Source organism: Molothrus aeneus, chromosome 2, assembly GCF_037042795.1.
Source record: "Molothrus aeneus isolate 106 chromosome 2, BPBGC_Maene_1.0, whole genome shotgun sequence".
In the NCBI taxonomy this organism is placed as follows: Eukaryota; Metazoa; Chordata; class Aves; order Passeriformes; family Icteridae; genus Molothrus; species Molothrus aeneus.
This window is the reverse complement of record NC_089647.1, coordinates 103,374,099-103,396,847: the sequence shown is the minus strand read 5'-3', so window position 1 is coordinate 103,396,847 and position 22,749 is coordinate 103,374,099. Positions and strand designations below refer to the sequence as shown.

Sequence of the window (22,749 nt, the reverse complement as noted above, 5' to 3'; positions counted from 1 at the left end):
CTTATATTTGCTGCAAATTAAAATGATTGTATCTTGTCCCACCTTCAGGGGACACAAGAAACATTTGATACCAGTTCTTATATATCCTTTTCATACAGAAAAGTGTCACTGTGGTTCTCAAATTCATCTCTCATAGAATAAGCAGGCTTTCCTGAAGAAAATGCATTTTTCTGACTCCTCATTCTCATTTAATTCCGTACTCTTTCCAAGGGTCATGCCCACAGTGTTCAGTTGAAGATTCATCTCGTCTAAGGAGAACAGAAAAAAAACGTCTTCCATGTCTTCTGTATGTGATTCTTTTAATAAATTGGATAAGGATTAGATGTGGTGGCTTTGTAGCATTGCCACAGTTTTTATTCACTGTGAAGCAGTGACCAAGTGCAATCTCTAATACTCTTCTGCAAAACTGCTGTTTAATCAGTTTTTCCATACTTTGTGTTTGCACCACTGATTTCTCTTTCCCCCATGGACCTGGCTTTTCTGAATTTCTTACAGTTGATTTCACATCATTCTTTCTTTCAATGGTCTGAGTGTGTTTTGACTCTGCTCTTGGCCTTCAGAATTCTGCATTTCTTCCTAACTTAGGCAGACAATGCTTTATTAATATCTTCTTTTGTGCACTGTCCATGCTGGTAGTAGCGAAAACATTGAATGGAGCTGGCCCTGAGGAGCCCATGTGGGATCTCCCCCTCGTGTGTCTGCTAAGAGTACCACTGAGTACACCAAATGTGAGCATGGACACACATGCAAATGTAGAGATAGATTTGAAATCTGACCTGGTAATTCCTACTGTACCACAATTACTCTGGGATTTGAACACAATTAAATTTCAAAAACACTTATCTTTTTTCAAAATAGTGCCATTTGACATTGTAATTGCTTTGTATTCAAAGCACAGACCAAAACTGCTACCACAAAACTGATTCTGTAAGCATTGTAGAAAAGGATGATATGCCCTCTCCACTCATTGTACTTGCACTAAACTCACAGCACATATTTTGTAAAAATTAGTAGCATGCTTGGTTTTTGTTCCCTCTGCAGTATTTTGAATATCCATCATTAAATCATCTTTCTCCGTTTCTTGTGGTGTATTGAGGAAAGGAGAGAAATGATCATTTTGCCCAAATTGTGGATTGCTTTCCTTTGCCAATGGCTAAGGCCATGGGGGCATGGACTGAGATCAACCTTTTGCACAGGCATCTCTTATGCGTGTGTCTGTGAGATAAATGAGGATGACAACAAGCAAGGAGAGAGAAGAGGGTGGCATTGCAGGAGGGCAAGGTGCCAGAGAATCTTCCTCTGAAGAAAGACGGAGATCTTGAAATGTGCATTGTCACTCCCAGAGGAGAGGGGCAGTGCTGCTGGAGGTCTGCAAAGCAGAGCCTTTGTGTGTTACAGACTTGGTGGGATAAACCATGGGTCCTTGGGCAAACCGGCAGGACCTGGCTCCCTGGTGTCACCTCCCTGCTTTGAGGGCATGTCAGAGATTTATCAGTTCTCCAGCTGTAAGGGAAGACCTTTTTCCCCTTTCCTTTTTCCCCTTTCCTTTTTCCCTCAGACTTTGTAGCCGAGGGAGGAGCCCAGGAATTAGAAACCCTTTGGTGTTTCATTACTGGCACATTGCTGGAAAGATGCAGTCCTTTAGGCAGTGACCTAGTTAAGGCTCCTACTTCTGCAGAAATTTGGTGTTCCCACCTAGGCAGCTCCTAGCAAATGCCTGGTGAGCCGTTCCTTTTCTCTCCCACTCTCTCTGGAAGGTTGTCTGCCTCTCTTTGCAGGTATAATTCAATTCAAACAAGAGCTGCATATTCCTTGCTAGTCACTGTCTAGTTCCCCAGGCACTGACCGAGTCATTGCCTTCCCATCAGCCTCAATGGGAAGTTGCATAATGCTGCAGAGACACAATGGAGAAAGGGATATTTTTAAATGTGTGCTTTATTTTTATTTTTTTAAACTTGTATAAATAAATACAAAATGACAAAGAGGTTCATGTTTACTAAACATTGCATTTGATTGTATGACATTACACAGTGTGTGCCACAATAGTTCACTTTGTAATTGTGTCCTTTTAGCTGTTGGTGCATAATTCTATAACTCTTAGGATACAATTAGTCCTGAAGCTGCATCCAGCCACCCCTTTAGTGGAACCCCTGAGTACTTACAATTGCAAGAGTGTATTAGGGGAGCGCTTGAGTCAACTGGCCAAAATTGGGGAATTTCATCAGAGAGGTCTGGCATAGCAAAAGGAGAAGGTAATGGGAGGTGTAGGATACATTCTTGAGAAAGGAAATAGCAATAAAGGTTTGGAGGATTTTTATTTCTGTCTTTTGTCCCCTTAGTGGTTAACAGAAACATACTGGAATTAACAAAAGCCAGCAGAAACCACAGGCTCATTTAGGAATATGATTTTTTTCATGCTCACTGAGAGCAGGCAAATGGACAAACCTTGCATGACCAGTTTTTACCTGATGAGCTGGTTCATATTTGAAAAGGGTAAAAATATACTCAACCACTTGATGAAATGCTGATTCTCCAAACCACTTACCATCCTCACCCATTGAAGGTCAACTGCCAAGGTTTTATAGACATTCTCTGGTCATGATTCGCTTGCTTGCTTCTTTAAATTGCACTCCATGTGATTTTTCACATTCATTCTCTCATTCATTCTCTTCAAAAGGTTTGAATAGAGCTACTTTACCTTCATATTTTGAGCTTTTAAAAGTATTTTCTGCAGACAATTTTTCAATTCTGTTTGGCTTGTTTAAAGCAAATTGTTTCCAGGTAGGTCAGAATTTGGTATAGATTTTTCCCATTATTCTGTGAAATACATAGGCTTTATATGTATTTTAGGAGTGGGGGTAGCTGTAAAGGATGACCTTTGACTGCTTGAGATCTATGACTGGCCACCTGAGTATGGTTCATATTTGGTCAATGGCTGAATGTATATTAATGACAAGTATGTCTAAAGAAACAGTTACAGATTTGAATGGAGGGTAAAAGCCACAGATGAGCCATAATAAGAAGTTAAAAACCATAGAAAGTTTTTTTTACAATCTTTCCCTGACTTTATTTTTCCTGAATCAGGGGATTTTTGGTAACATTCAGCCAATTATGCATTCAAATCCATGTTTCCATAGAAGTGCAATGTTTGCTATTTTTTGCCTTTGCTACTACATTGATATCTTTTCTCAACTCACATCTGGACTCTCCTCTCCTGAACAGAAGGTGTTGTATATGAATTTATGTGCATTGAGTTTGTCAGACTAAAAGACTTCTCCTTTCAGAACAAAGGTAAAAATGTGAACTTTCTTTAAAAAAAGAACACCCAGTCTTTTCTGTTGAAAATTTCAAATCCAGCAACTCTAATCATCTCTCCTCCCCTTCCCAATGCTTTATTTCCACTGGACAACATAGTTTCAATAGAGCAGTTATATTCTGCTTGGAGTAGTCTGAAAATCCATAGTTCTTCCTGGCTGGGGAGTGGAATAGTGAGCACCTTTTAAAAATTTGGTACTGGAATATGAAGGTCACAAAATTCCTGGTAATTGAGCCTCACAAAACTAGCTGCCACTGGACTGAAATGATGGGACTTTTACTTGCTTTCCAGATCTCTCCTTCCCACTGTGGCCACTTTCATTTCCAGATGTACTGACAGAGAACAGAGATGGCAGGTGTGGGAGCCTGGGGCAAATAGAAGAGTTCATATTTTAAAAGATTTGTTTGTTGTGAAAGAACTAATTTTCACCAAAAAGGTATCTCAATGAAACTTGCAATATGAGTGTCAGAGGGACTGTGTGGCATGGAGCCAAAGGCTGAGGGCTGCTAAGATTTGGGAAAGCACAAGCATAAGGATGCCTGGACAGCATCCACAGCACATCTACTGCCTAGGGAAACCACAGTGTTCCACAGAGGCCAATTTTTCTTATAAGCTTTTTAAAGCACATTAGAAACTGGAATGCCCTCATTTGCACAGCTGTCTGATGAAGGAGGAACAATGTTTTGCATTGCCATGGCTCAGGTGTTTCCTGTGCTGGTCTGTGCTTACCTCTGTGTCTCAGGTCCTTTGTCACTCAGCCACTGTCAGAGGGATCAGCCTCAGGCTTCCAGGGGAAGGGGAGAACAGTTGTCTGGAATGTGCTGGGTGGTGCTTTAAACAAATGCTATTAGCTGTAACTCCTGAGAAGTCTGTGGAGAGGTGCTGATGAACACAATGAGTAAGTAATTCAGTATTTTTCCCATAATTTTTCCATTTCTCCCTTACCCAAGTTCTACACTTTAAAGCTCTGTTGGTTGTAGTTGTCAATAATTTAAAACTCTTACCTTATTTTTGATCTGGTGCTGGAACAGACCACCTGAAGAGCTCTCCAGGGCTGTGAGTACATTTAGGAGGTTTTCTGTCCAGGTTTTCATGGAGTTCTCTACAGTAAATTTAAGCATTTCTCATCTGAGTTGATTTTTTTGTCTCCCTTGACTTTACAGTTTCCAACATGTATTTGTCATTTCTACCTGTGAAATTCTCCATGAATTTATTATTTGCTTCTCACTTCAAATATTTTGTACTCTGAGATGAGATTCTGGCTTTGAGGGATATGCTGGACAAAAAAAAAGAAAAAAAGAGAACTCACTGATGTTAGCAATTTTATCCATAATTCTGGTCACATATCTCTGCTCCACATTTCCCCTTTCTAAGCCAAATTCTTTTAATCTTTTTCTGTAAAATAGATTCTTAATGTTTGGTATCACCACTGACTGTGAGGCAAGAACTCTTCCTTTGATGGAGAGGTTTGGAAAGTGCTGAATGAGCAGTTTAACTGATATTCTATCTCTTCCTATTTCTGCTAATTCCATATGAGTCTGCTGTATAAACATCCTCACAGATGGTGATATTAAATATCATATGATGTCCTGACAGTGAGCTTTGGATACTTCTCCCTGCTAGATCTGATAATGCTGTGTCACTTGTGTATATCAGAGACATGGCAGGTCAGCAAATTGCTGTTGGCTGTCCTGTGACAGCCATTGTAGCCACCCTTCCAGTAAGATCCAAGATATTGACAGAAAGGCTCCCAGGAGAGGGGCTAATGAGCAGGAATAATCCTGAAATTATAATGTGGCCACTGCCTCTGGAGGCAGCATCAGGGGATGCTTGGCAGAACCCCACCTCTCTTGCCAAGAGGGGTACGATGTACTGATCGGTCAAACTGCCAGAAGACAGGTCTGGAACTGCCTGCAATAGTATGCAGAGAGGAGAGAAAAGAGAAATGCAATTGCAGATGGATGTCCTTGAATCAGGAATCACCTTAAGGGAGGAATTTCCCACTTCTTGCTGTGGGTTTTGTGCCTGAGGACTCACTTTGTCCAGAGAGAAAATTGATCGCATCTTCAAAGAAAAGAAAAGAAATCCTTCCAACACACAAGTCTTTTGTCAGGAAGGCATGACTGTTTCAGAACATTAAAGTCAGCTGCTTTTCTCTAAATAAGAGCTGCAGTAAAATAGTGAGGGTCAATTTGTCATTTTTAAGTAAGTTATGAGCCAGAATCCATGACCAATCTCTTTTTCTGTATGATACTGTTTATAGATCATGTCAAATTCTTCAGCTCTGGGCCCCAGATTAGATTATGAATTGTATTCTCCTTTTATTCCAAAACAATGAGGTACTGAATCTATATTTGAAATCATATAATTAGGCAGCTGTGATTTTTTATTTTCCTTGTATAGACAGATCCTGTCTTTTATTAAACAGCCTTAATATACATTACAGCTGTCTTAGTCTTACATATGTTCATATGATTTTTCTCAGTCTCATACTGGCTTAGACCTTCCTTCCCTTTGCAACTCAGAGGGTTTTTATATAATTTCTTTCTGATCCTCCTGACACAATAAAACCTGAATTTTATTGACAGCTCTGCATTTCTGTAGCCAGTTTCTTTGTTCTTAAACTCCTTACCAAACTTCTCTGTTGCTCCTCCCCTGCTGATCCATTACTAATCTCAGTACAGATAAACTATTCTTCCTACCAGCTTTCAGCTACATATCTAGGTTGGCTTTTCCTCCTCTTTATACAGAGCCAACTTGTGTTGGGCGTATAAGAAATACATAATTGCTATGGGGGTGTATGCACTATATATACATTAGTGGGGCATCTCATTTTCCTGAATATAGCTGACAAATAAAAAATCAGTTTTTACTTGGAGCATCAGGGAACAGATTGCTTATTATGAAATATAATCAGTATGTGAAGGCATAATTTTTACAAATTGTGTTTTCTGGCATCAGTTTGTTTGTATACATTTAAAATTTTGTTTCCAGCAAACTTCACCTGCGCAAATTGGTAACTTCTAAGAAGATAAATGTCAGTTTTGCTCAGAAGTATGCCTCCTCACAGAACAGAGCATATTTCAGAGGATTCAATGTGGCCAAAAAGAATGGAATATTCTGCATTCATATATAACATATGCCATGTATAGTCTGGATATCCAGCTAAGGCCTTTAACATGATTCTTACATTTCTCGTATGTATGAATTTTCAAGTGGATGATTGGATGGACTGTTGGATGTCTTATTCCCTGGTTCTTTCTATCTAGTGCTTGGCCAGTGTTTATATTTGTTATATTTGGCCAGTAAACTGAAGTCAGCAAAAAATCCTGTTCTCAATGAGTTCTATATAGCCACTAACCTTTAAAAGTTTAAGTGATATATACAGGAATAATGTAAACATGGGCACACTTCACTGTTTTGGGTCCACAATCCTGCCTAGTTTCTGTGTGCAAATTAGTTGTATAAATAAGGAAATGTGGCATTTGGGAGTGAAAATATTCTGACTTGTATGCAGCAGTGTAAGAATTGCATGTGGGATTCAGACATGCTGCTCACGAACATTTGTTGGGTTGAACTGTATTCCTTGATAAGCTAAAAATCAGATTTAACATGGTTTTATTTTGAAGGTACATGTACAGATGAACTTTCAGAATGAAACGTGCTGATTACACATTTGGAAAGCCTGAATTTTGTAAATTAGATCGGTGAAGATTTGCATGAAGGAACTCCTGCTATTACAAATGAGGAACACCAGCCTGGTATGGGGGTTTTGCTTTTGAGTTCCTGTGTGAAGCTTAGACATAGCCTCTCTTACATTACACTAGCAACTAGAAAAATTGATATCATTTGAGTTTCAGTTTCAGACAGAATTTTTGGCAACAGTGCTTCTGGATTCTGAATTTAAGGCAATGAGAGAGAGAATGACTGAAAGGGACAAGGCCCAAAGCTGCAACAGGTGACAGGAATCACCTTTAAATTGCAGACCCAAACTTCCCATTAAACTAAAGTGGCTGAAAGCCCTTGGTAGCCAAAACACCCAGCTCCTGCTATTTGTTGCAGTGACTTGGGATTGGATCTGGCTCACCTGTTTTTTACAGTAAAGTGATGCATATCTCATTTCTGCAGTCACATGTGACAGCACCTGTAGCTGTCATCCCCATCCCCTGGTGGAGTGGTTTGCTTCTGCTTTGAAGCAGTTGGTCCAAGCGGGTCTCAGGGATGCTGCTCCCCTTCTCCAAAACATTAGGAAAGAAGGGTAAATGGGTTATCTGCTTGGGCATGGGAAGAAGATGATTGAGCACAGTCATCAGAAGATCCTGGAGCAGCAGCTGTGGTTCTGCTGGTGAGAGAGGTGGGTCTCTCAGTGATGATGGGGCTTCTGAGTTTGTGAAAGATAAGGTCTGGGTGAGAAAAATTTTAATAGTAATAAGGCTGTTCAATCACAGTACTTCTGTTAAACAGTAATACTTCAGGTCTACCTACCTACCAGATCTCAGAACATCCAGGTCTTGTTTGAGGAAATAAAACATAGTTTTTAATCAAATCACTTTCAGATTTTTGCCTTAGCTGTTCGTTTGCCAGCTGAGGCTGGAGTTCTGCTGCTGGATTATCTAGAACACCCCCAAAAAGCACTTAGATCCCAATAACATGGAAATGAATGGGTGTAGTTTTCCCTGTGCTTGCAGTGTGCAGCCTGGAACAAGAGGGGCTCCTGCAGAAGCAGCATGCCCATCATCCTGGGGACATTGCTGGCTCTGTGCTGAGCAGGTGCCCCTGAACTCCTCCTCCACCACCCCTCTGTGGGGACTTGGAGATCATGCTCATCCTGATTATTTGGGTTAGGCCAGGAAAATCAGTTTGTTGCATTGGCAATGGCATGTGATTTCTGTAGCAGTTTGGGAGCACAGGAAGCAAAGAGAGAGACAGCCATTTTATTTTAGGCTTATGCTATACATTGAGATTCATTATACAATTTTTCCCCTAAATTAATACAAAAATAGTAAAAATAGGTTAAAAAAAGCCTAAACGAAAACCCCTGACATCTTGCAAGCCATTTATTTGATGCACAGATTAAGACTTCTTGGAGCTTAAATAATCTAGAATTGTTTCTGCCGATCTTTTTTGTTTTGTTTTCCCCAAAAATTAAAAAAAGGTAATGACTTGCAGAATGCCAACGACATCAGAAGAACAATTTGTGCCTGAGAAGCGGCTGCCCCAGGCAGGCGCACGTGATGCTGAGGTGCCCTCTCTCCAGGCAGGAAGCTGTGCCAGGACAACAGGGCAAGGGGTGGCACGTCAGGGCATGCCATTCTGCTCCAACCCCCACACCATAGACAGGAATTTTTGTTCAAATGCCCTCCTGGGATCCTTTTGCCATCTCTTTCTCAAAAAAACCCAGCCAAACAAGAAGTTCGCCACTGCGCTTTCCCGGCAGTGGATGAGTTTCACAAGGGCTTCTTCTTAGGGGCCCATCTCTTCCCACAGTTTGGAGTTAAAGCTTCTCCCTGTTCTCTAATAAAACTGGGGAGGGGGAATAAGGTTGTCCTCCCCACTGCACTGAGCTGGGGTCACTGGGGTGCCCTGCAGCGATGGTGCAGTGCCTGGCCATGGGTGGAAGATGCTTCCTACCTTAGGGAAAGGGAAGGGGCTCTCCCCCCTCCCCACCTCCTTCTCATCAGATTTGTGTGTACCCCAGAAAGGCTTACTTATTTCACAATGTTGATAAGAAAATAAATGACAGGTACTTTTAGTGATAAATGTAGGGATAAAGCCATGGAAGAAATACTTTGTCCCTACAGAGCTAAATTGTACAATCTGATTTTTATGGATCAGGATTTTAATATGTGCAAAGGCAGGGGAGGAAAAGGTTCTGGGTAATTCTTTCCAACCAAGAGCTTCCAGAAAGTGGTTTCCTACAGGGCTTGTGCCTTACCATGAAAGCATTGGTTCAGCAAAACCCCCCAGCAGTGCTGCCACAGTGTGAGAATTGTGAGGAGCTGTTCCTGCAGGGCAGCTGATGCTCTCTGCAGGCTGCACAGCCTGGGAACCCCTGACAGGGCTGTGGGATGGGGACAAGGGATATGGCACCATCACAGTCCCTGGTATGGCATCCCCAGTGCCCACACAGCAGTGCCAGCCCTGCCCCTCCCAGTTTCCATCCTGCTGACAGCTCCCAACCATGCCAGAGGACCTACTATAACTCGAGTGCACAGCAAACCCAAGGCTGACTCCCACTAACTCAGCTTCCCTTCCCCATGTCTCCCTGAACATGCTATTTGCTTTCCAAGTTAACAAAGTAGGAAAAACCACCACTTTGCTAAGTTTTGAAGCCACCAGGTCTTCTCCCACAACCCATTTGCTTTGCTGGCTCTCTCTGTTTTTCAGAGAAACCAGTCTTCCTTCTGGACTCTCCTGATCTCTGCCCAGTCATGCCACCACTCAGTTTTGTTTTCCCTTTGAATAAAAATAAAGGTGTTGGCTGATGTGGGATTTCATGGCTCACAGGAGGACAGTCAGCCTAGAAAAAAAACATTTAAAAGTACACCTTTCAATTTACAGTACATGTTTTACCTGAATTCAGCGCTGGCTCAGAAGACTTCTGAGAGCAGATGTGAATCCTCTCGTGACTCAACATAACCTCAGGCCACTTTGGTACTGAATTCCCTCCAGGTTCATGCAGTTGACCATAATAAGTGTATTTGCTTGTCTTTGGAAAAGAAGCTCTTTTTCTTTCACAGATAGGTTTTTCAACAATTCCAGCTCTAATTTTAATCTAACTAGAACACTTCCACATTTCTGCTTTGGGCAGAAAATTCTGTCTTCGTCAATTAATGTTTATGGCATAGTTATTCCGGCTATAACAAATTTTCTTTATTTTTTTTCTCCATTTAGAGTAATTGTAAATTGAAAGTGGACTTGTGCTAACACAATATCAGAAGTTATATTACAAGAAAACTGGATTGATCTTGAGGGCGATACGCACGTAGGTTGGCTCTTTTTCCCCATGCTTACCCTGCAGTAAAATATACTGTACACCATACCTTCCTGTATGGGAATTTTCATGTTTGTAGAAGATATAAGTACTCAGTGAGCCATAGTCCTATATAGTCTTGTAAGCCTTAGCTAAAATTTTCACTGTTAGATTTTAGTCAGTACCTGACAGTGTATGATACTCTGTTCTACTCACTGCATTTATAAAAAATTGGATCATCTATATTGCAAACAAAACCACAGTGAACCTGGGCTGAAAAGCCACTTAAGAATACGACAAAAATCTGCTTAAGCCTAGGTAGTCTTCCAAACTGGAGGTTCACCAGTAAGGGTAAAATCTCATGCACAGTTAGCCACTGGGAGTGCTTTGGACTGAGAACAGAGCACTGCATCTGCACCTACTAATCAATCAGTGCAGGGAGGTCCATTGACTTTGGTGAAAATAATTGCTTCAGAGGAAAAAGTTGAAGGGGAGGAAGGCCAAAGTGGCTTAGCATAGTCTGAAACCTTGAGAACGTGGTTCATGTTGAGGTATTCAAGCTACCTGCAGAGAAGGAGCATTTGTTGCATCCCTCAGACACATCAGGATTCAGGCTGAATTCTCAGAGACCTGGGCTGAGTGCACCTTGGACATTTCCATGGCTGTACCTTGCCAGTGCTGGGGAGCAGAATGGCAGCTTGATGTGAAACACAGTGAAAAATGCATGTAAGCTGGTTCTGGGTCTGTTCTGGGTTTTTTCTCTTTTGGGGATGCTCCAGTCTCCTGCTGGGATAGGATGCTCCTGTCCTATCCCTGTGTAGAAGGGGGCACGCCTCCTCTTCTCCATCCCAGTCTTGGGTGGCTAGCAGGAGTTACTGGTTACTAGAGAGGGTAACATGGCACTGGGGGGAACTACTGGGAAAGGAATCTGCCCTTAAAAAGACTTTTAGGAATGGGCTGGACAAACATCCTTCAGAAATTATTTAAATTTCTGTTCTGTAAATTTACATTGTTGGCTCTGCCCTGGGGGCAAGGGCGTGGACTCCATGACTTCTCACCCTGCCTTCTGTGGACACTCAAGCCTCTTCTGCAGCACTTTGTCACAGGAATGCCTCCACATCCTTTTTCTGACAGGTTTGGAGATAGAGAAGTAATTTTATCCCTGGTTTTATCACCTTTCTTGAAGATCTCTGAAGGCCTCACATGGTGAGATTTAATAAGAGATCTGTGAAACTGCAAGCTTGTCTTTGGACATCTCTTTAAAGATGCTCCTGGTCTATGCACTGCAATTAGATGTGAGGAGGTTTATGGTAACTATCTTGGCATCTGGTGTTAGCATAGCATGAGGGATAGCAGAGGTGTAAAATCAGTGTTTGCCATGTATCCCTCTTGGCAGTGTTCAAACAGCCTCTTTGACACGTGTCCCATTTCCAAGTGTCACACAAGTCAGTAGATCACTGCAGAGGAATTGCAGTTCCTCTGTAACTCTCAGCTAATTTGCTAATGCCCTCAGAAGTTTAAAAGCCACGGCAGCTGCCCGTTGAACAGCCAGGGGATGGGGTGACTGGTATTTAAACAACAAATGATGATCACAGAAAATTACAGTGAACTATATCTAAGGAATATTTTTTGGCCAGAAAACATAGCCCCAAGCCTGAGTCTAAAAAAACCAGGGGAAACAGATCTTTTTCCTAGCCTTACATTCATTTGGCTGTCTTCAAGGTGTCTGCCTGTGTTCTGCCAAGGCTGAAGTTGTTGTTGCAGCTTCCCAGCTGCTACTGAAGCAACTGTTGTTTACTTAAGCAAAGAGCCTGTGCATTCCTGGACACAGCTTCCTTTCTTCTGGTCAGGGAAGGGACTTATCCAGGGGAAAGTAAATGTTGCCAGCTGCTCTGCTGATTTGTTTTGCTAGTGAGAATGTAATATTTTGCTTCAGGGCAAAATATCTGGTTATCTTATTTTCTGCTAGGAAGGATGCTTCAGAAATATCTCTTTGCTGGAAAATTAATATTCAGTCGGTGGCATTTGCAGGTTTTGTACAGGTTATTTGGGGGTCACTGGGATTTGGATGCTAAAGAGATGTTTCAAGCAATGAAGCACATCCTGGTTTTGTGACCACAGATCTCCTAGTGACTGTACAGGTACCACAGGCAACCTCCTGAGCCACGGTGCTCCCAGTGCTCCAAGCCCCATGGCTCTTGCAACACCCCTCCCCCTCCAGATACTGACATTAAAGCAAACTTTGTGCCAAATGCTGAAAACTTTTCAAGTACTCTTAGCTTCCAGGTGAGCTGCAGAAGGGAGTCTGGTTGGAATACATTCATGTTGCACCACAAAGCAACAGTCCATATGAACCCACCCGACACACACCAGCCAGCTTCCTGCCACTGGGGTTTCACAGGCAATGTATGGTCGGAACACTCTCAGCAAAACCTACAGAATTGGCTTACATATCCCCACTGGGGTTCAACCACATGATAAAACCTTACAGCAATGAGCCTGTCGCTCTTAAGGGTGGAGGGGGCGGAGGAGGGAAGAGATGCTGCTTGATCTGTTTTACTCCACATCACAGATGCTGACAGAATTATTGATTTAGAACTCACGGCTCCAAAAAGACTCGGTAATGTAATCTTTTTTCTTTTTAAGTTGTTTTTTTGTTTGTTTGTTTGTTTTTGTTTTTTTTTTTTTTCCCTCTCACATGTGATGTTTTCAATAGGCCCCTTAGATATGGGCTCTTTGCGGACGTTGTTAAACTTGCTGCTGCTAAACCACAGTCCCAACCTTCAGTTTGTTCCACACAACTCTTACTGTCTACTGTCTCCTGGAAGAGCCCATAGCTGCAAGGTCTATTGCTTTACAGGTACTCTAGGAAGATTGAGGGATTAAGTTATACATTATGTAAAACTACCCACTAATCCTCTTAGTGTGCATTACCAGTGAATGGCCTGAAATAGGCTCTCACTAAAAGAGCCCTAACATTCACTTTCTTGATGACATTTTAGTATTTGAGGTTTGTATCATGGATTTTGGTGCTGAAATATTCAGTACACCATCTTCTGTCTGCTGCTAGATCCACTCACATGTCTTAGTAGAGTGCTAACAAAATTACAGTTGGTAAAGCAGATTACATGTTTAACTAGTAGCGAGACATGTATAAAATAGAATTATATATTTTCTAGAGTGACAGAGTCACATGGATTTTTTTGTTCCTTTTTTTTGTTCTTTTTTGTTTTTATAAGAAAAAGAAACAGCTATAAAACCATGATTAAAAATGTTAAAAGGGATGATTTCAATTTTAAAATAATGATACTTTAAAAAAAAAAAAAGTGATTCATAACATAAAGGTGTTTGGAAAGCACTTGGTTGCTGTGTACTGCCTTCTTTCCCAGTACAGTTTGCTATTTTTTATATAGTCTTGCATAAATGTTTAGATTAGGGGAGAAAAGAAATATTAAATGTGATGGCAAAGACTTACAAGAGCTGACTCACTGACTTGAGTTATTGCTGTGCAGAAAGTTTGTAAAGCCTTTACATCCAGCGAACATTTAGTGCTACTTCAGCCTTGACAGTTGACCTTTCAACATGATTTGGTTTAGCCACAATAATTGCAGCATCTGCAGTACAGGCGATGCAGACGACTGCTTAAGAACCCAACTTCTTCCATTAGATCTTACTTCATGCATCTAAAATTTAACCTCTCTTTGCATGGGTGTGCAAATTCTCCCCTATTACCTGTTATAGGAACTGAGCAAGGTACAATACCCCGGCTCTTGCTTTTTTTTTTAAATTTATTTTTAATTTCTCCCATAATTTTGAATATTCCTGGATTTAGCTTAGAGGAGGGAGGGGAAAACCTCCAATCTTCCTGTTCCCACACATTTAGTCAGTACTGGTTTCTTTTTTTTTCTCAGTAAGACCTAGTGTAAAAAAGCAACCAACAAATCAAGTTAGACTGTTGTAATTTGGTCAACCACTCTGGTGCTATCCATATCCACCATTTCAACACACTCTATTTCCTCACGGTTTTCAGGATTCTTCTTCTCTTTCCTCTTCTTCTTGGAGGGTGGCAGGAAAGTCAGTATCACAGGTAAAATGGCAAAGCAGTGAAAGAAGGTGACTAATGCTATTAAAAACAAGCACCTGAACAGTGTACGGGTCAGATTTGAAGGCACAGCTGCAAGAGGAATCAGACCAACAATATAGCAGAGGTAGCTCTGCAAAATAGCTACCCCATGCACTTCCAGGGCATTTTTCACCCATTTAGTTCTTGTGAACTCTTTGCCCAGGACAAAGGTTGATAACAGTGGAGCACAGTTGTCAATTGTATAATTAATTCCGTAAATCAAGCACAACACAGAAATACAATCTAGTTCCACTTTCCACAAGGTCATAAAACCTATAACTCCGAATTCAACCGAGGCAACAGTTAGAGTGAGCCAGACATTGATCAGAGAGTCTGCCACCAGGAATGCAGAGAAGAAGAGCAGAAATAAAGCACTAATGCAGGAGTTTTGTAAGGGGGCTCCCACTGAAGAGGCATAACGATCCATGTACACAAATGATGGATTGAAAACGATGAATTTCACCTTGGAGGTGAGAGAGAGCTTCCTCAGGGTCTCCAGGAGGTCATAAAGTTCTTCCCTCTTGGTTTCCATTGTCTTGGCCACCAAGAACATCCTGGAGGCCACAACATCAACTTCATTGTTGTATTTCTTGGAAAAGATGATATCCTCTGAAAAATGGGCAAACTGAGGGGTCTTCAGGAAGGAGTTCCTCAACATATCGGTGAAATTTTTCTTCGGCAATCCAGTAGATATGTTGAGTTTCCTAAGATAATTTAAGTAGCTTTCGAACCAAGATATCCTCACGAAGCCCTTGGTGTACTCCAGCACGTCCTCCTGGACACTGGTGTTCCAGTACTCGATGGACTCGTAGATGTAGAACCCAATGACCGGGCTGTAGTTACTGAAATACTTCTGCTGGGCAGTCGTGTACTCGATGGTCCGAGTCGCGGTCGCTACGATGTTGCTCAGGTCTGACCCCTCACTGACCTGCAGGTAGCCCATTAAGGCAAAGGAAATATAAACAAGGTAAAAGAGAACTACAAAAGGCTTGACGTAAGTGTTTGTTATCCAGTCACAATAATAGCGTTTCAGGAACCACACCAAAAGATGACTCTCATAAGTGTTCGTTTCCTCTGAATCATCTGTGTCCTCACTGAATCTGGCTGTCAGAAGAAACCTATACCATGCAGGCTTCTCTTGCAATACCTCTGGCTTTGGTACCTTTCTGCAGAAGATACTATGCTGGTAGTTGTTTTCTATGTAGCCAGTAAACACCAGGCTGGAACCATAAAAGGAGAGTACATAGAGGTAGTTGAAGAAAATTGCAATACAGGAATTGCAGCAGAAAATCCTGGCTGCTTCAATGTTAGTGAAGGGACTGGCACCTATTCCAAAAGTGACCAGGTACATGGCAGTGGTGAGAGAAAACGAGAGCATGGAGTCTGCAAATACAGCTGCAGTCCTCTCTTTAACGTGTTGGTCTTCCCTAGTTTTTCTCCAGGAGGACAACATTTCAAAAGTCCCATACAACCCATGACCTACAACAGAGAACAAAGGTAGTGTTCAATGTATTCAAATACCAAATTACACAGAAGAAAGTAACGTTGACATGCTAAAAGGCTCAAAGGAGACACAGCTGGATGCTACCAGTGCTTGAAGGAAACATCCTGCAGAAGAGAGAAATGATTATGGAGGTGTAAACCACAGGAGCACGTTTGCTACCTGCCTAGCAAACCTTACTGTGAGAGCTTGAGGAGAGTTCTTCACTGCTGGCACAGGATCCATGGGTTAAAGAAACAGGACTTTTTTACTCTGCTTGGCTGTTTTGTTTCATTATTTCCAAGTGCCTGTGATGGAAGATGCTTTCAAATTAGTTTTTCCTGGTGATGGTATCTGACCTGTGTTGAAAACAAAGAAATACGACCTTGAAGTGTCTGTGCTGGAGGCAGAGCATTAGTTGGCTGCATTGTAGAAAATCTGTAAAAAATGAAAATTCCACATAATCTGAAAATGATCAATTAAATCAGTCACTGATTTCTCCACAAATTTTCCATCAGGAAAAAGAAATCCTAGAAGTGAAACAAACAGAAGAACAAATAAATTTTAGAAAAGGAGAGTGGTAAAACTGATATGGAGCTGCTTAAGGGATTGGTCTTTATGTATCTGAGAGCTTATAAAACAAATACAGCCCCATATTTCTTGGCAATGCCTACATTTTGTAATGTATTTAATTGACTCTTAAAATGGATATACCATTCACAAAAGGAATGGCCTAAAATCCTGTGTTTTACCCCCAAGTGCAGGTAAATCAGGAAAAGTACATGCTTTTCTTTTAATCCCTGGTTGGTCATCTTCCTCTTACAGTTTCTATGTTGTGAAGGTGCATTTGGAGGACACAGACCTCTCCTCTCTGGTAGTGATCCTGAGCTGGGAATGCAGCCACTGACCATCTATCAGGTGAGAGGAGCTGAAGTAAATGTAGTTTGATGATTTACACAGAGATAAACAGAATATAGTCTTTGTATCACACCAAAATGTGAGATGGTAATATTTTCTCATAATAATTTATTATAACGTTCATCTTTACTTAAGAGATCTTTTCCATATAATCCCAGCCTCTTTGCTGCCTTTTAATTCCTCCTCCTCCTCCTCCTCCTTATTCTTTTGCTGATTTTGCTGTCACTTGTCTGCTTCTCTGGTCTGCTCTTGGATTATCTCCAGAAATTCCCAAAAGTCAGTCCACTGTGTTTTGCTCTTACCCATCTTCTCTGATAGTAGTAGATAAAATGATCAGTGCTAAATTAGTTGCTGATAACACTGAAGTGCAATCACTGAACTTTTGAAGCTGATGCTGCAGTCAGGAAGGTCAAGGTAATTCACAGATCTCTCTTAGAATTTCAGGCTGTCTGCAGAGTACCAAGATTGCTGTATCAGCTCTGTTCTCTCCCCCTGTAGACAATTATCACTTTTCCTACCAGGGATATAAATACCAGCCCATAACCCCCAAGCAAATGAGGTATTTTGAAGAACTGGAACACCACATGATATGTTAGGGATGTTTGAACTAGATGATCTTGAAGGTCCCTTCCAGCCCAAACCATCCTATGATGCTGTGTCTTTAACCATGTTAATTCTTAAATGTCTCATACAGGCTAAATATTTAATTAACTTCACAAAACAACCCTTTTGCGGTCATCACCTTTTACTGTAGGGGCAGTTGTTGCTGATTCACTCCACCCTTCTTGAAATCTGTATTTTGACAGATGGCAGAGCTGGTCACTCTGTTATGCTGAAAAGAATAGGTATGGAGTATTTTATAAAGAAGCCACAATACAGAGCTCATAAGATGAGACAAAAGGAAAACTGGTGTATCTAATCACCTGATGTTTAGTGTAATGAAGTCCACACTCTCATGTATATCAGATATTTTACCTATTTTGTTATTTAGAGTCATGGCATGGACCTCAAATGTCCAATTTGTAGCAGTATTACAGACCTGGCTTTGGCATTCATCTTAATTTTCCCCAACAGTGTTTTACAGCTGCTTTCAGAGGCCAGGTCAAGACTGTCAATTTGATAACTAGCACTGTGTCCCCTCTTAAAGCTAATAGGGAATACTGGAACTCCCCAGACATAAAACCAAGCAAAAAGCACAATCAGTGACTGGCACCCCGTTGCTAATTATGCTTCAAATAGTTATGTTCTAGGCTCAGTAGGGGAAGCTATTAAGCTTGCTTTCAGTGTGTTCTTTGTAAAGACAGACTGACCTTTATTTAAATGTAACTGATCACTTGCCAAAGTAGGGAGTGAGAGGTTTAATCCATTTATGGCTCCCATGAGTCCCGCAGACAGGCTCGTCTGCGAATTTCACATGGCATCACACGCATTAGCATTGAGTGAGCAAAACAGAATAAAATGAGATCATTGGATATTACAAATTACTTCCATCATGAGCTTTAGCTATTGCATGTTTTTGTGAAAAAAACAAACCCAGCATTAATAGGCTCTTGCCTAAAAATACTCAAATAGCCATATTAATTTGGGGAACCTTTGACTGTGCAATGAGAGAAGGAAATTAGAGCTAGTTAAATATGTTGCTGAACATGACATTTGAACAGGTATAAGGCTTTGGATAATGCCTGATAACATGACTTCTGATACCACATTCCTTCTTTAAGCAGGAAAGATAAAACCACAATTTGCTCTTACATAATCTCTAAGACTACCCTAAAATGGAATCTGATTAAGAGAACTGCTCAAGTAAATGCATGAAGAGGCGTCACCACATGTGCTCCACAAAGTCAAGAGAAAAATATTTGGATACTTTCCTATTTTAGGATAGGTTCCTTTTGTTGTTTGCTACACAATCTGTGTACTAGGAGATGGTATTTTCCTTCAATTGTACAGTTTGTGATTTCTCTGTCCATTTATAAGATAGCTACAGAATTATCATTTACATTGAGTAGGACATGCCTAAAGTTGCAGACTTTTGCACCAGTGCCATTCCTGACCTTATCCAGTTTCCTCAGAAAAAAATTAGGCCCAAACTCAAGCACAAATTAGGCAGTCAAAAGATTAGCTGTATTTAGCTAGGATGGGATTTACCTAACATAATTTACCTCTAAATACTGACTGTAAACACAACTTGGGTAACAATGTCCAACAATGTAACTCTCTGATGTTCATATGAGTCTAGCCCACTGAGACTAGGGCAGATATCTCCATGGAAGCATTTTGGCATTTTGAGAGAATTTCTTTCACTTCTCTGTCATTTCAGAGTTTTCATTTTTTGCATCCCTAATCAATTTGCACCAATTACCTCTATTTCTCTTGCTGTTGCTACATCTCCTCCATGTAATATTAATGAGATGAAGGGAATTTTTTCCTTGTAAATAAATTCTGTAATTGCTTCAACTGATTTTCCCTTTTTAATAGAGATTTAGCCACAAATCTGTAATCATTTAGAGCAACTTGTTCATTATTCACGGTCATTCAGTAAATAATAAATATGAACTCAAACAGCTAATGGGCTACTGGAGATCTTTTCCTGCTGACATTTGCTGTTATGATTCACCGGTCGTGCCCTACAGCCAGGCTGTACAATCACGAGCTAACAAGAAGTACACAGAAAGATGGGAGTTTTTTAAGAAAAAGAAGTTCAGGGTCAAAGGAAAATGTTAAAGGGAGAGGAGATAGGTATTTTGGACAAAATAGGAATCAAATTTTTTTTTTTATTCTCTTTTTCTGCTGCTTTGCATTTAGGAGATACTCCTACCTTATGTTGGAGGACTGAGAGCAGACATTCTGACTTCTGTAGTCAAAGAAAATGAAGAAGAAAATTACTGTTAATGCTGAGGATCTCCACAGGTTTTTCAGCCTGAGGTGGGTGGGCTACATTTAATTTTAGAACCTGATGATAATAGTAATACTACCAATAAACCTGATAAATTAGGCCTATCTTAAATACAGCACTTTTATGAGTAGCCTGAAAATGCTATAAAAAGTTTCATTTGCCTCCTTCAGAAACAAGTCTTGCAATTACACATGCTCTGCAAAATCAATGCAGAGCCTACATCGGAAAAAAAGCATTTGTAGGAAGTTGTGAAAATGAAAGAAAATTTTTATCTTCCTTAAAATTATCAAATCATGTACCTCATTTTAAAATACTACTTATGTGCAGGCACTGAAATGATTCTTTTTAGTACCATTTTCAAACCTCAAAAAAGAAATGCATCCTTTCTCCTGTTAAGGGGTTGTTCAAGCAAGGGGCCCTCATGAGTTGGCATGGGCAGCCCGGGCTTAGTGCTGGCTCTGCTCCTGACTGCAAACAGGGAGACCAAAGCAGAGGGAGGAGAAGGGATTTAAGCAGCCCCAGAGCCGGTGAGAGGGCAGCAAAGTGACCTGCTGGTCACTGCAGTCACAAACCACATCTCTACTTGCTTGGCTTAATTGCTTACCTGAAACAAGGCCTGCTGCCTGCTTCTGTAAAACAAATGAGGGGTATCAATTTTGCACTAAAATCATATGAAGTTTTGATCTTATTGTGGTAATATGAGGCTTGGATATCCAAACAGACTTCTTCCATCAAAAAAAATTGAGGGGAATGACTGAGAAAGAGGTTTTTGGTTCTTCTTTTTGCACTTTTACCCATCTATGAAAGTAGAGAACAATAGTACACTATGGGTCTCATCTTTTTTGTCCTTACTGTTTTGAAGGTTGTATGTGTCTGTATGTGTTTGATACTTGAGTAAAATCTCTCTGAGTAAAATGCCACTTACAGGTTGTGAAGTTCCAACCTTCTGTGTGGAAGGTGGCATTTCAGGGCTAATAGATTTTATTAATCCCATTTTAATTCAGAGGCACACAAAACACTAACAAAAACAACAGATGTGCCCCTCAGAGAGGCTGAGTACTGCACCAGGGTATATGGTGCCCATTCACTGCCACAATTAACTCCAATAAAGCATCAAACTCTCTTCCAGAGGGAGCAGACTTCCCTAGTGGCAAAGTTGGGCTATGGGGTGTTTCTCACTTCTCAGGCATTACTTCCCCTCTCCTACTGAAGTTTTCTGCTCCCACATGGCTACTGATTCACCTGTTTTAGTCTACACTGGGCTAAAGGAATGGTGGGGATCAGAAAGTAGCCTTTTTTTCTTTTTGAAGGTTACTTTTGAAACAAAAGCTTTTCCTGATACTGATAGCATAAAAGACTGTCTGAAATGGGTAATGACTCATGGTAGGATATATGGGAGCCTTGTAAACTGGGTGGCTGAAAATTTGAAGTGGAAGCATGCTCTGATGGAATATCTGAGGTTAAGAGTGGATTTTGATTTAAGGGTTTTGCTTGCACTGTAATGGCTGCATCCCTGTAGCACTATCAGCTCAGCTGGACCAGTGTTGTCCCACTCAGGTTGATTTAAGCCTGAAATCAGTCCACTGAATTGGAGCACTTGTCTGCAAGAGGAATTTAGCATCCTGTGGAAAAGGGTGTGAATGTACAGAGGGCAAACTGTTGCACCAGCTTTCTTTGTGGGTATCTGTGAAGCACAGCTTGATTCACATTCAAAGTGGAGTGAAATATCATCCTCAGAGACAAACACCAGATGAATTAACATGAAATAACTAGGATGCTGTAAATGCATATCCCAGCTTGCTGCCAATGCAGGCAAGGTCTCAAGAACTGCTCTTGTGCAAAAATAGTACATAGGAGATCAGAATCACATCACAGGAATTGCCCTTTCCAAAACGGCACCTGCAATAACATATGATATAATGAAGGTGCAATGAATTTTCCTAGCTGACAGCATTTAAAAATAACAATGGACACTGCTCAACTCTAGAACTGCTTTCTACAGTAATGTCAACAAAGAGGCTGAGATAATTTCCCCCTGCTGACTTATTTTTTCCAGCTAGATCAGTGATCTCATCAGTTCCCATCTTTTGACAAGCCAAGTGAAACCACTAATCCAGACTCTCTTTGTCACAGGAGTTGCAATCAACCAGTTGTTGACTGAAGACCTGGTCTGCTTCATGTGGCCTCTCCCAGCAGGCACAATTTCAGCCCAGAACATATAGCAGGCTCAAACTGCTACTGAAGGTGACAGGCAGAGCAAGAATATTTGCATCCAGCTGAAGCAAACATCTGGTTCCACAGCCTGTTCTCACTGAAATAATGCAATACTACAGCTCAACGAGATCCTTCAGCATGCAGACAGAATCAGACCAAGCCTAATTTATACAGCACTTTTCACTGAGTGGATAACAATTTACTGGCAAAGGTTGAGCTGACCAGCTATACCATCATTAGCATGCTGTTGTAACAAACCCCAAGCAATGTCCAACTTTGTGGTCCATAAATTGTGCAACACTCCAGTTTTGCTGCATGAATATCAGACGTGAAGGAGGGTGTGTATTGCTGAACATCCCACAGTGCAGACTTGTCTGTCCCAAACATTTGTGCTGAGCTGAGAAATGCACTGTGAATCCTACTTGCTTTTCCTACACTTGCCTGTTTGTGGGAGCCCAGTTCACAGTGTAGAGTAAAATCCTGGAGGATACTAACATTCTGTAAGGTACTCATCTAAACAACTGTGCTTCCAGGCAGCAGTGTTTGTCTTAGAGAAATTGTGACCAGGGGACTGCAGGCTGTGGACAGTTAAGTAGCATTAAATGCATCATCTTTGGCAAAGTGATTGAACTCCCAGCCACACAAGCTCAGCCTGACCTCATTTCACACCTCCAGGCACAGGTTCAAAGGCCAAGTAAGCCTGAATGCTATGTGCAGGCATGGTACAGGGATTTAGGACACATGAAGAGCAACATGGGATGGGATGTACTGGTATGAGCTGTGCATATTGCAGTGCTTTATTCACCTCCTGTGCCACAGACTCTACATG

The 22,749-nt window shown here is 41.1% G+C and overlaps 1 protein-coding gene and 1 long non-coding RNA gene across 2 annotated transcripts in view; both read right to left on the bottom strand.

The window, feature by feature from the left end:
* Nucleotides 1-1,917: 1,917 nt before the first annotated feature.
* Nucleotides 1,918-6,045, bottom strand: LOC136571295 (uncharacterized). The gene is made up of 2 exons (XR_010785695.1): nucleotides 4,321-6,045; nucleotides 1,918-4,198 (listed from the first exon to the last, which is right to left on the bottom strand). It is a non-coding gene; the product is annotated as an uncharacterized lncRNA (long non-coding RNA).
* Nucleotides 6,046-13,657: 7,612 nt separating this feature from the next.
* The window catches only part of PTCHD1 (patched domain containing 1), a 33,304-nt gene continuing 24,212 nt past the window's right edge, over nucleotides 13,658-22,749 (bottom strand). Inside the window, exon 3 of the mRNA XM_066571651.1 lies at nucleotides 13,658-15,891. Coding sequence (XP_066427748.1) covers nucleotides 14,237-15,891 — 1,655 coding nt within the window. The 3' untranslated portion in view covers nucleotides 13,658-14,236. The remainder of the gene's footprint in view (nucleotides 15,892-22,749) is intronic.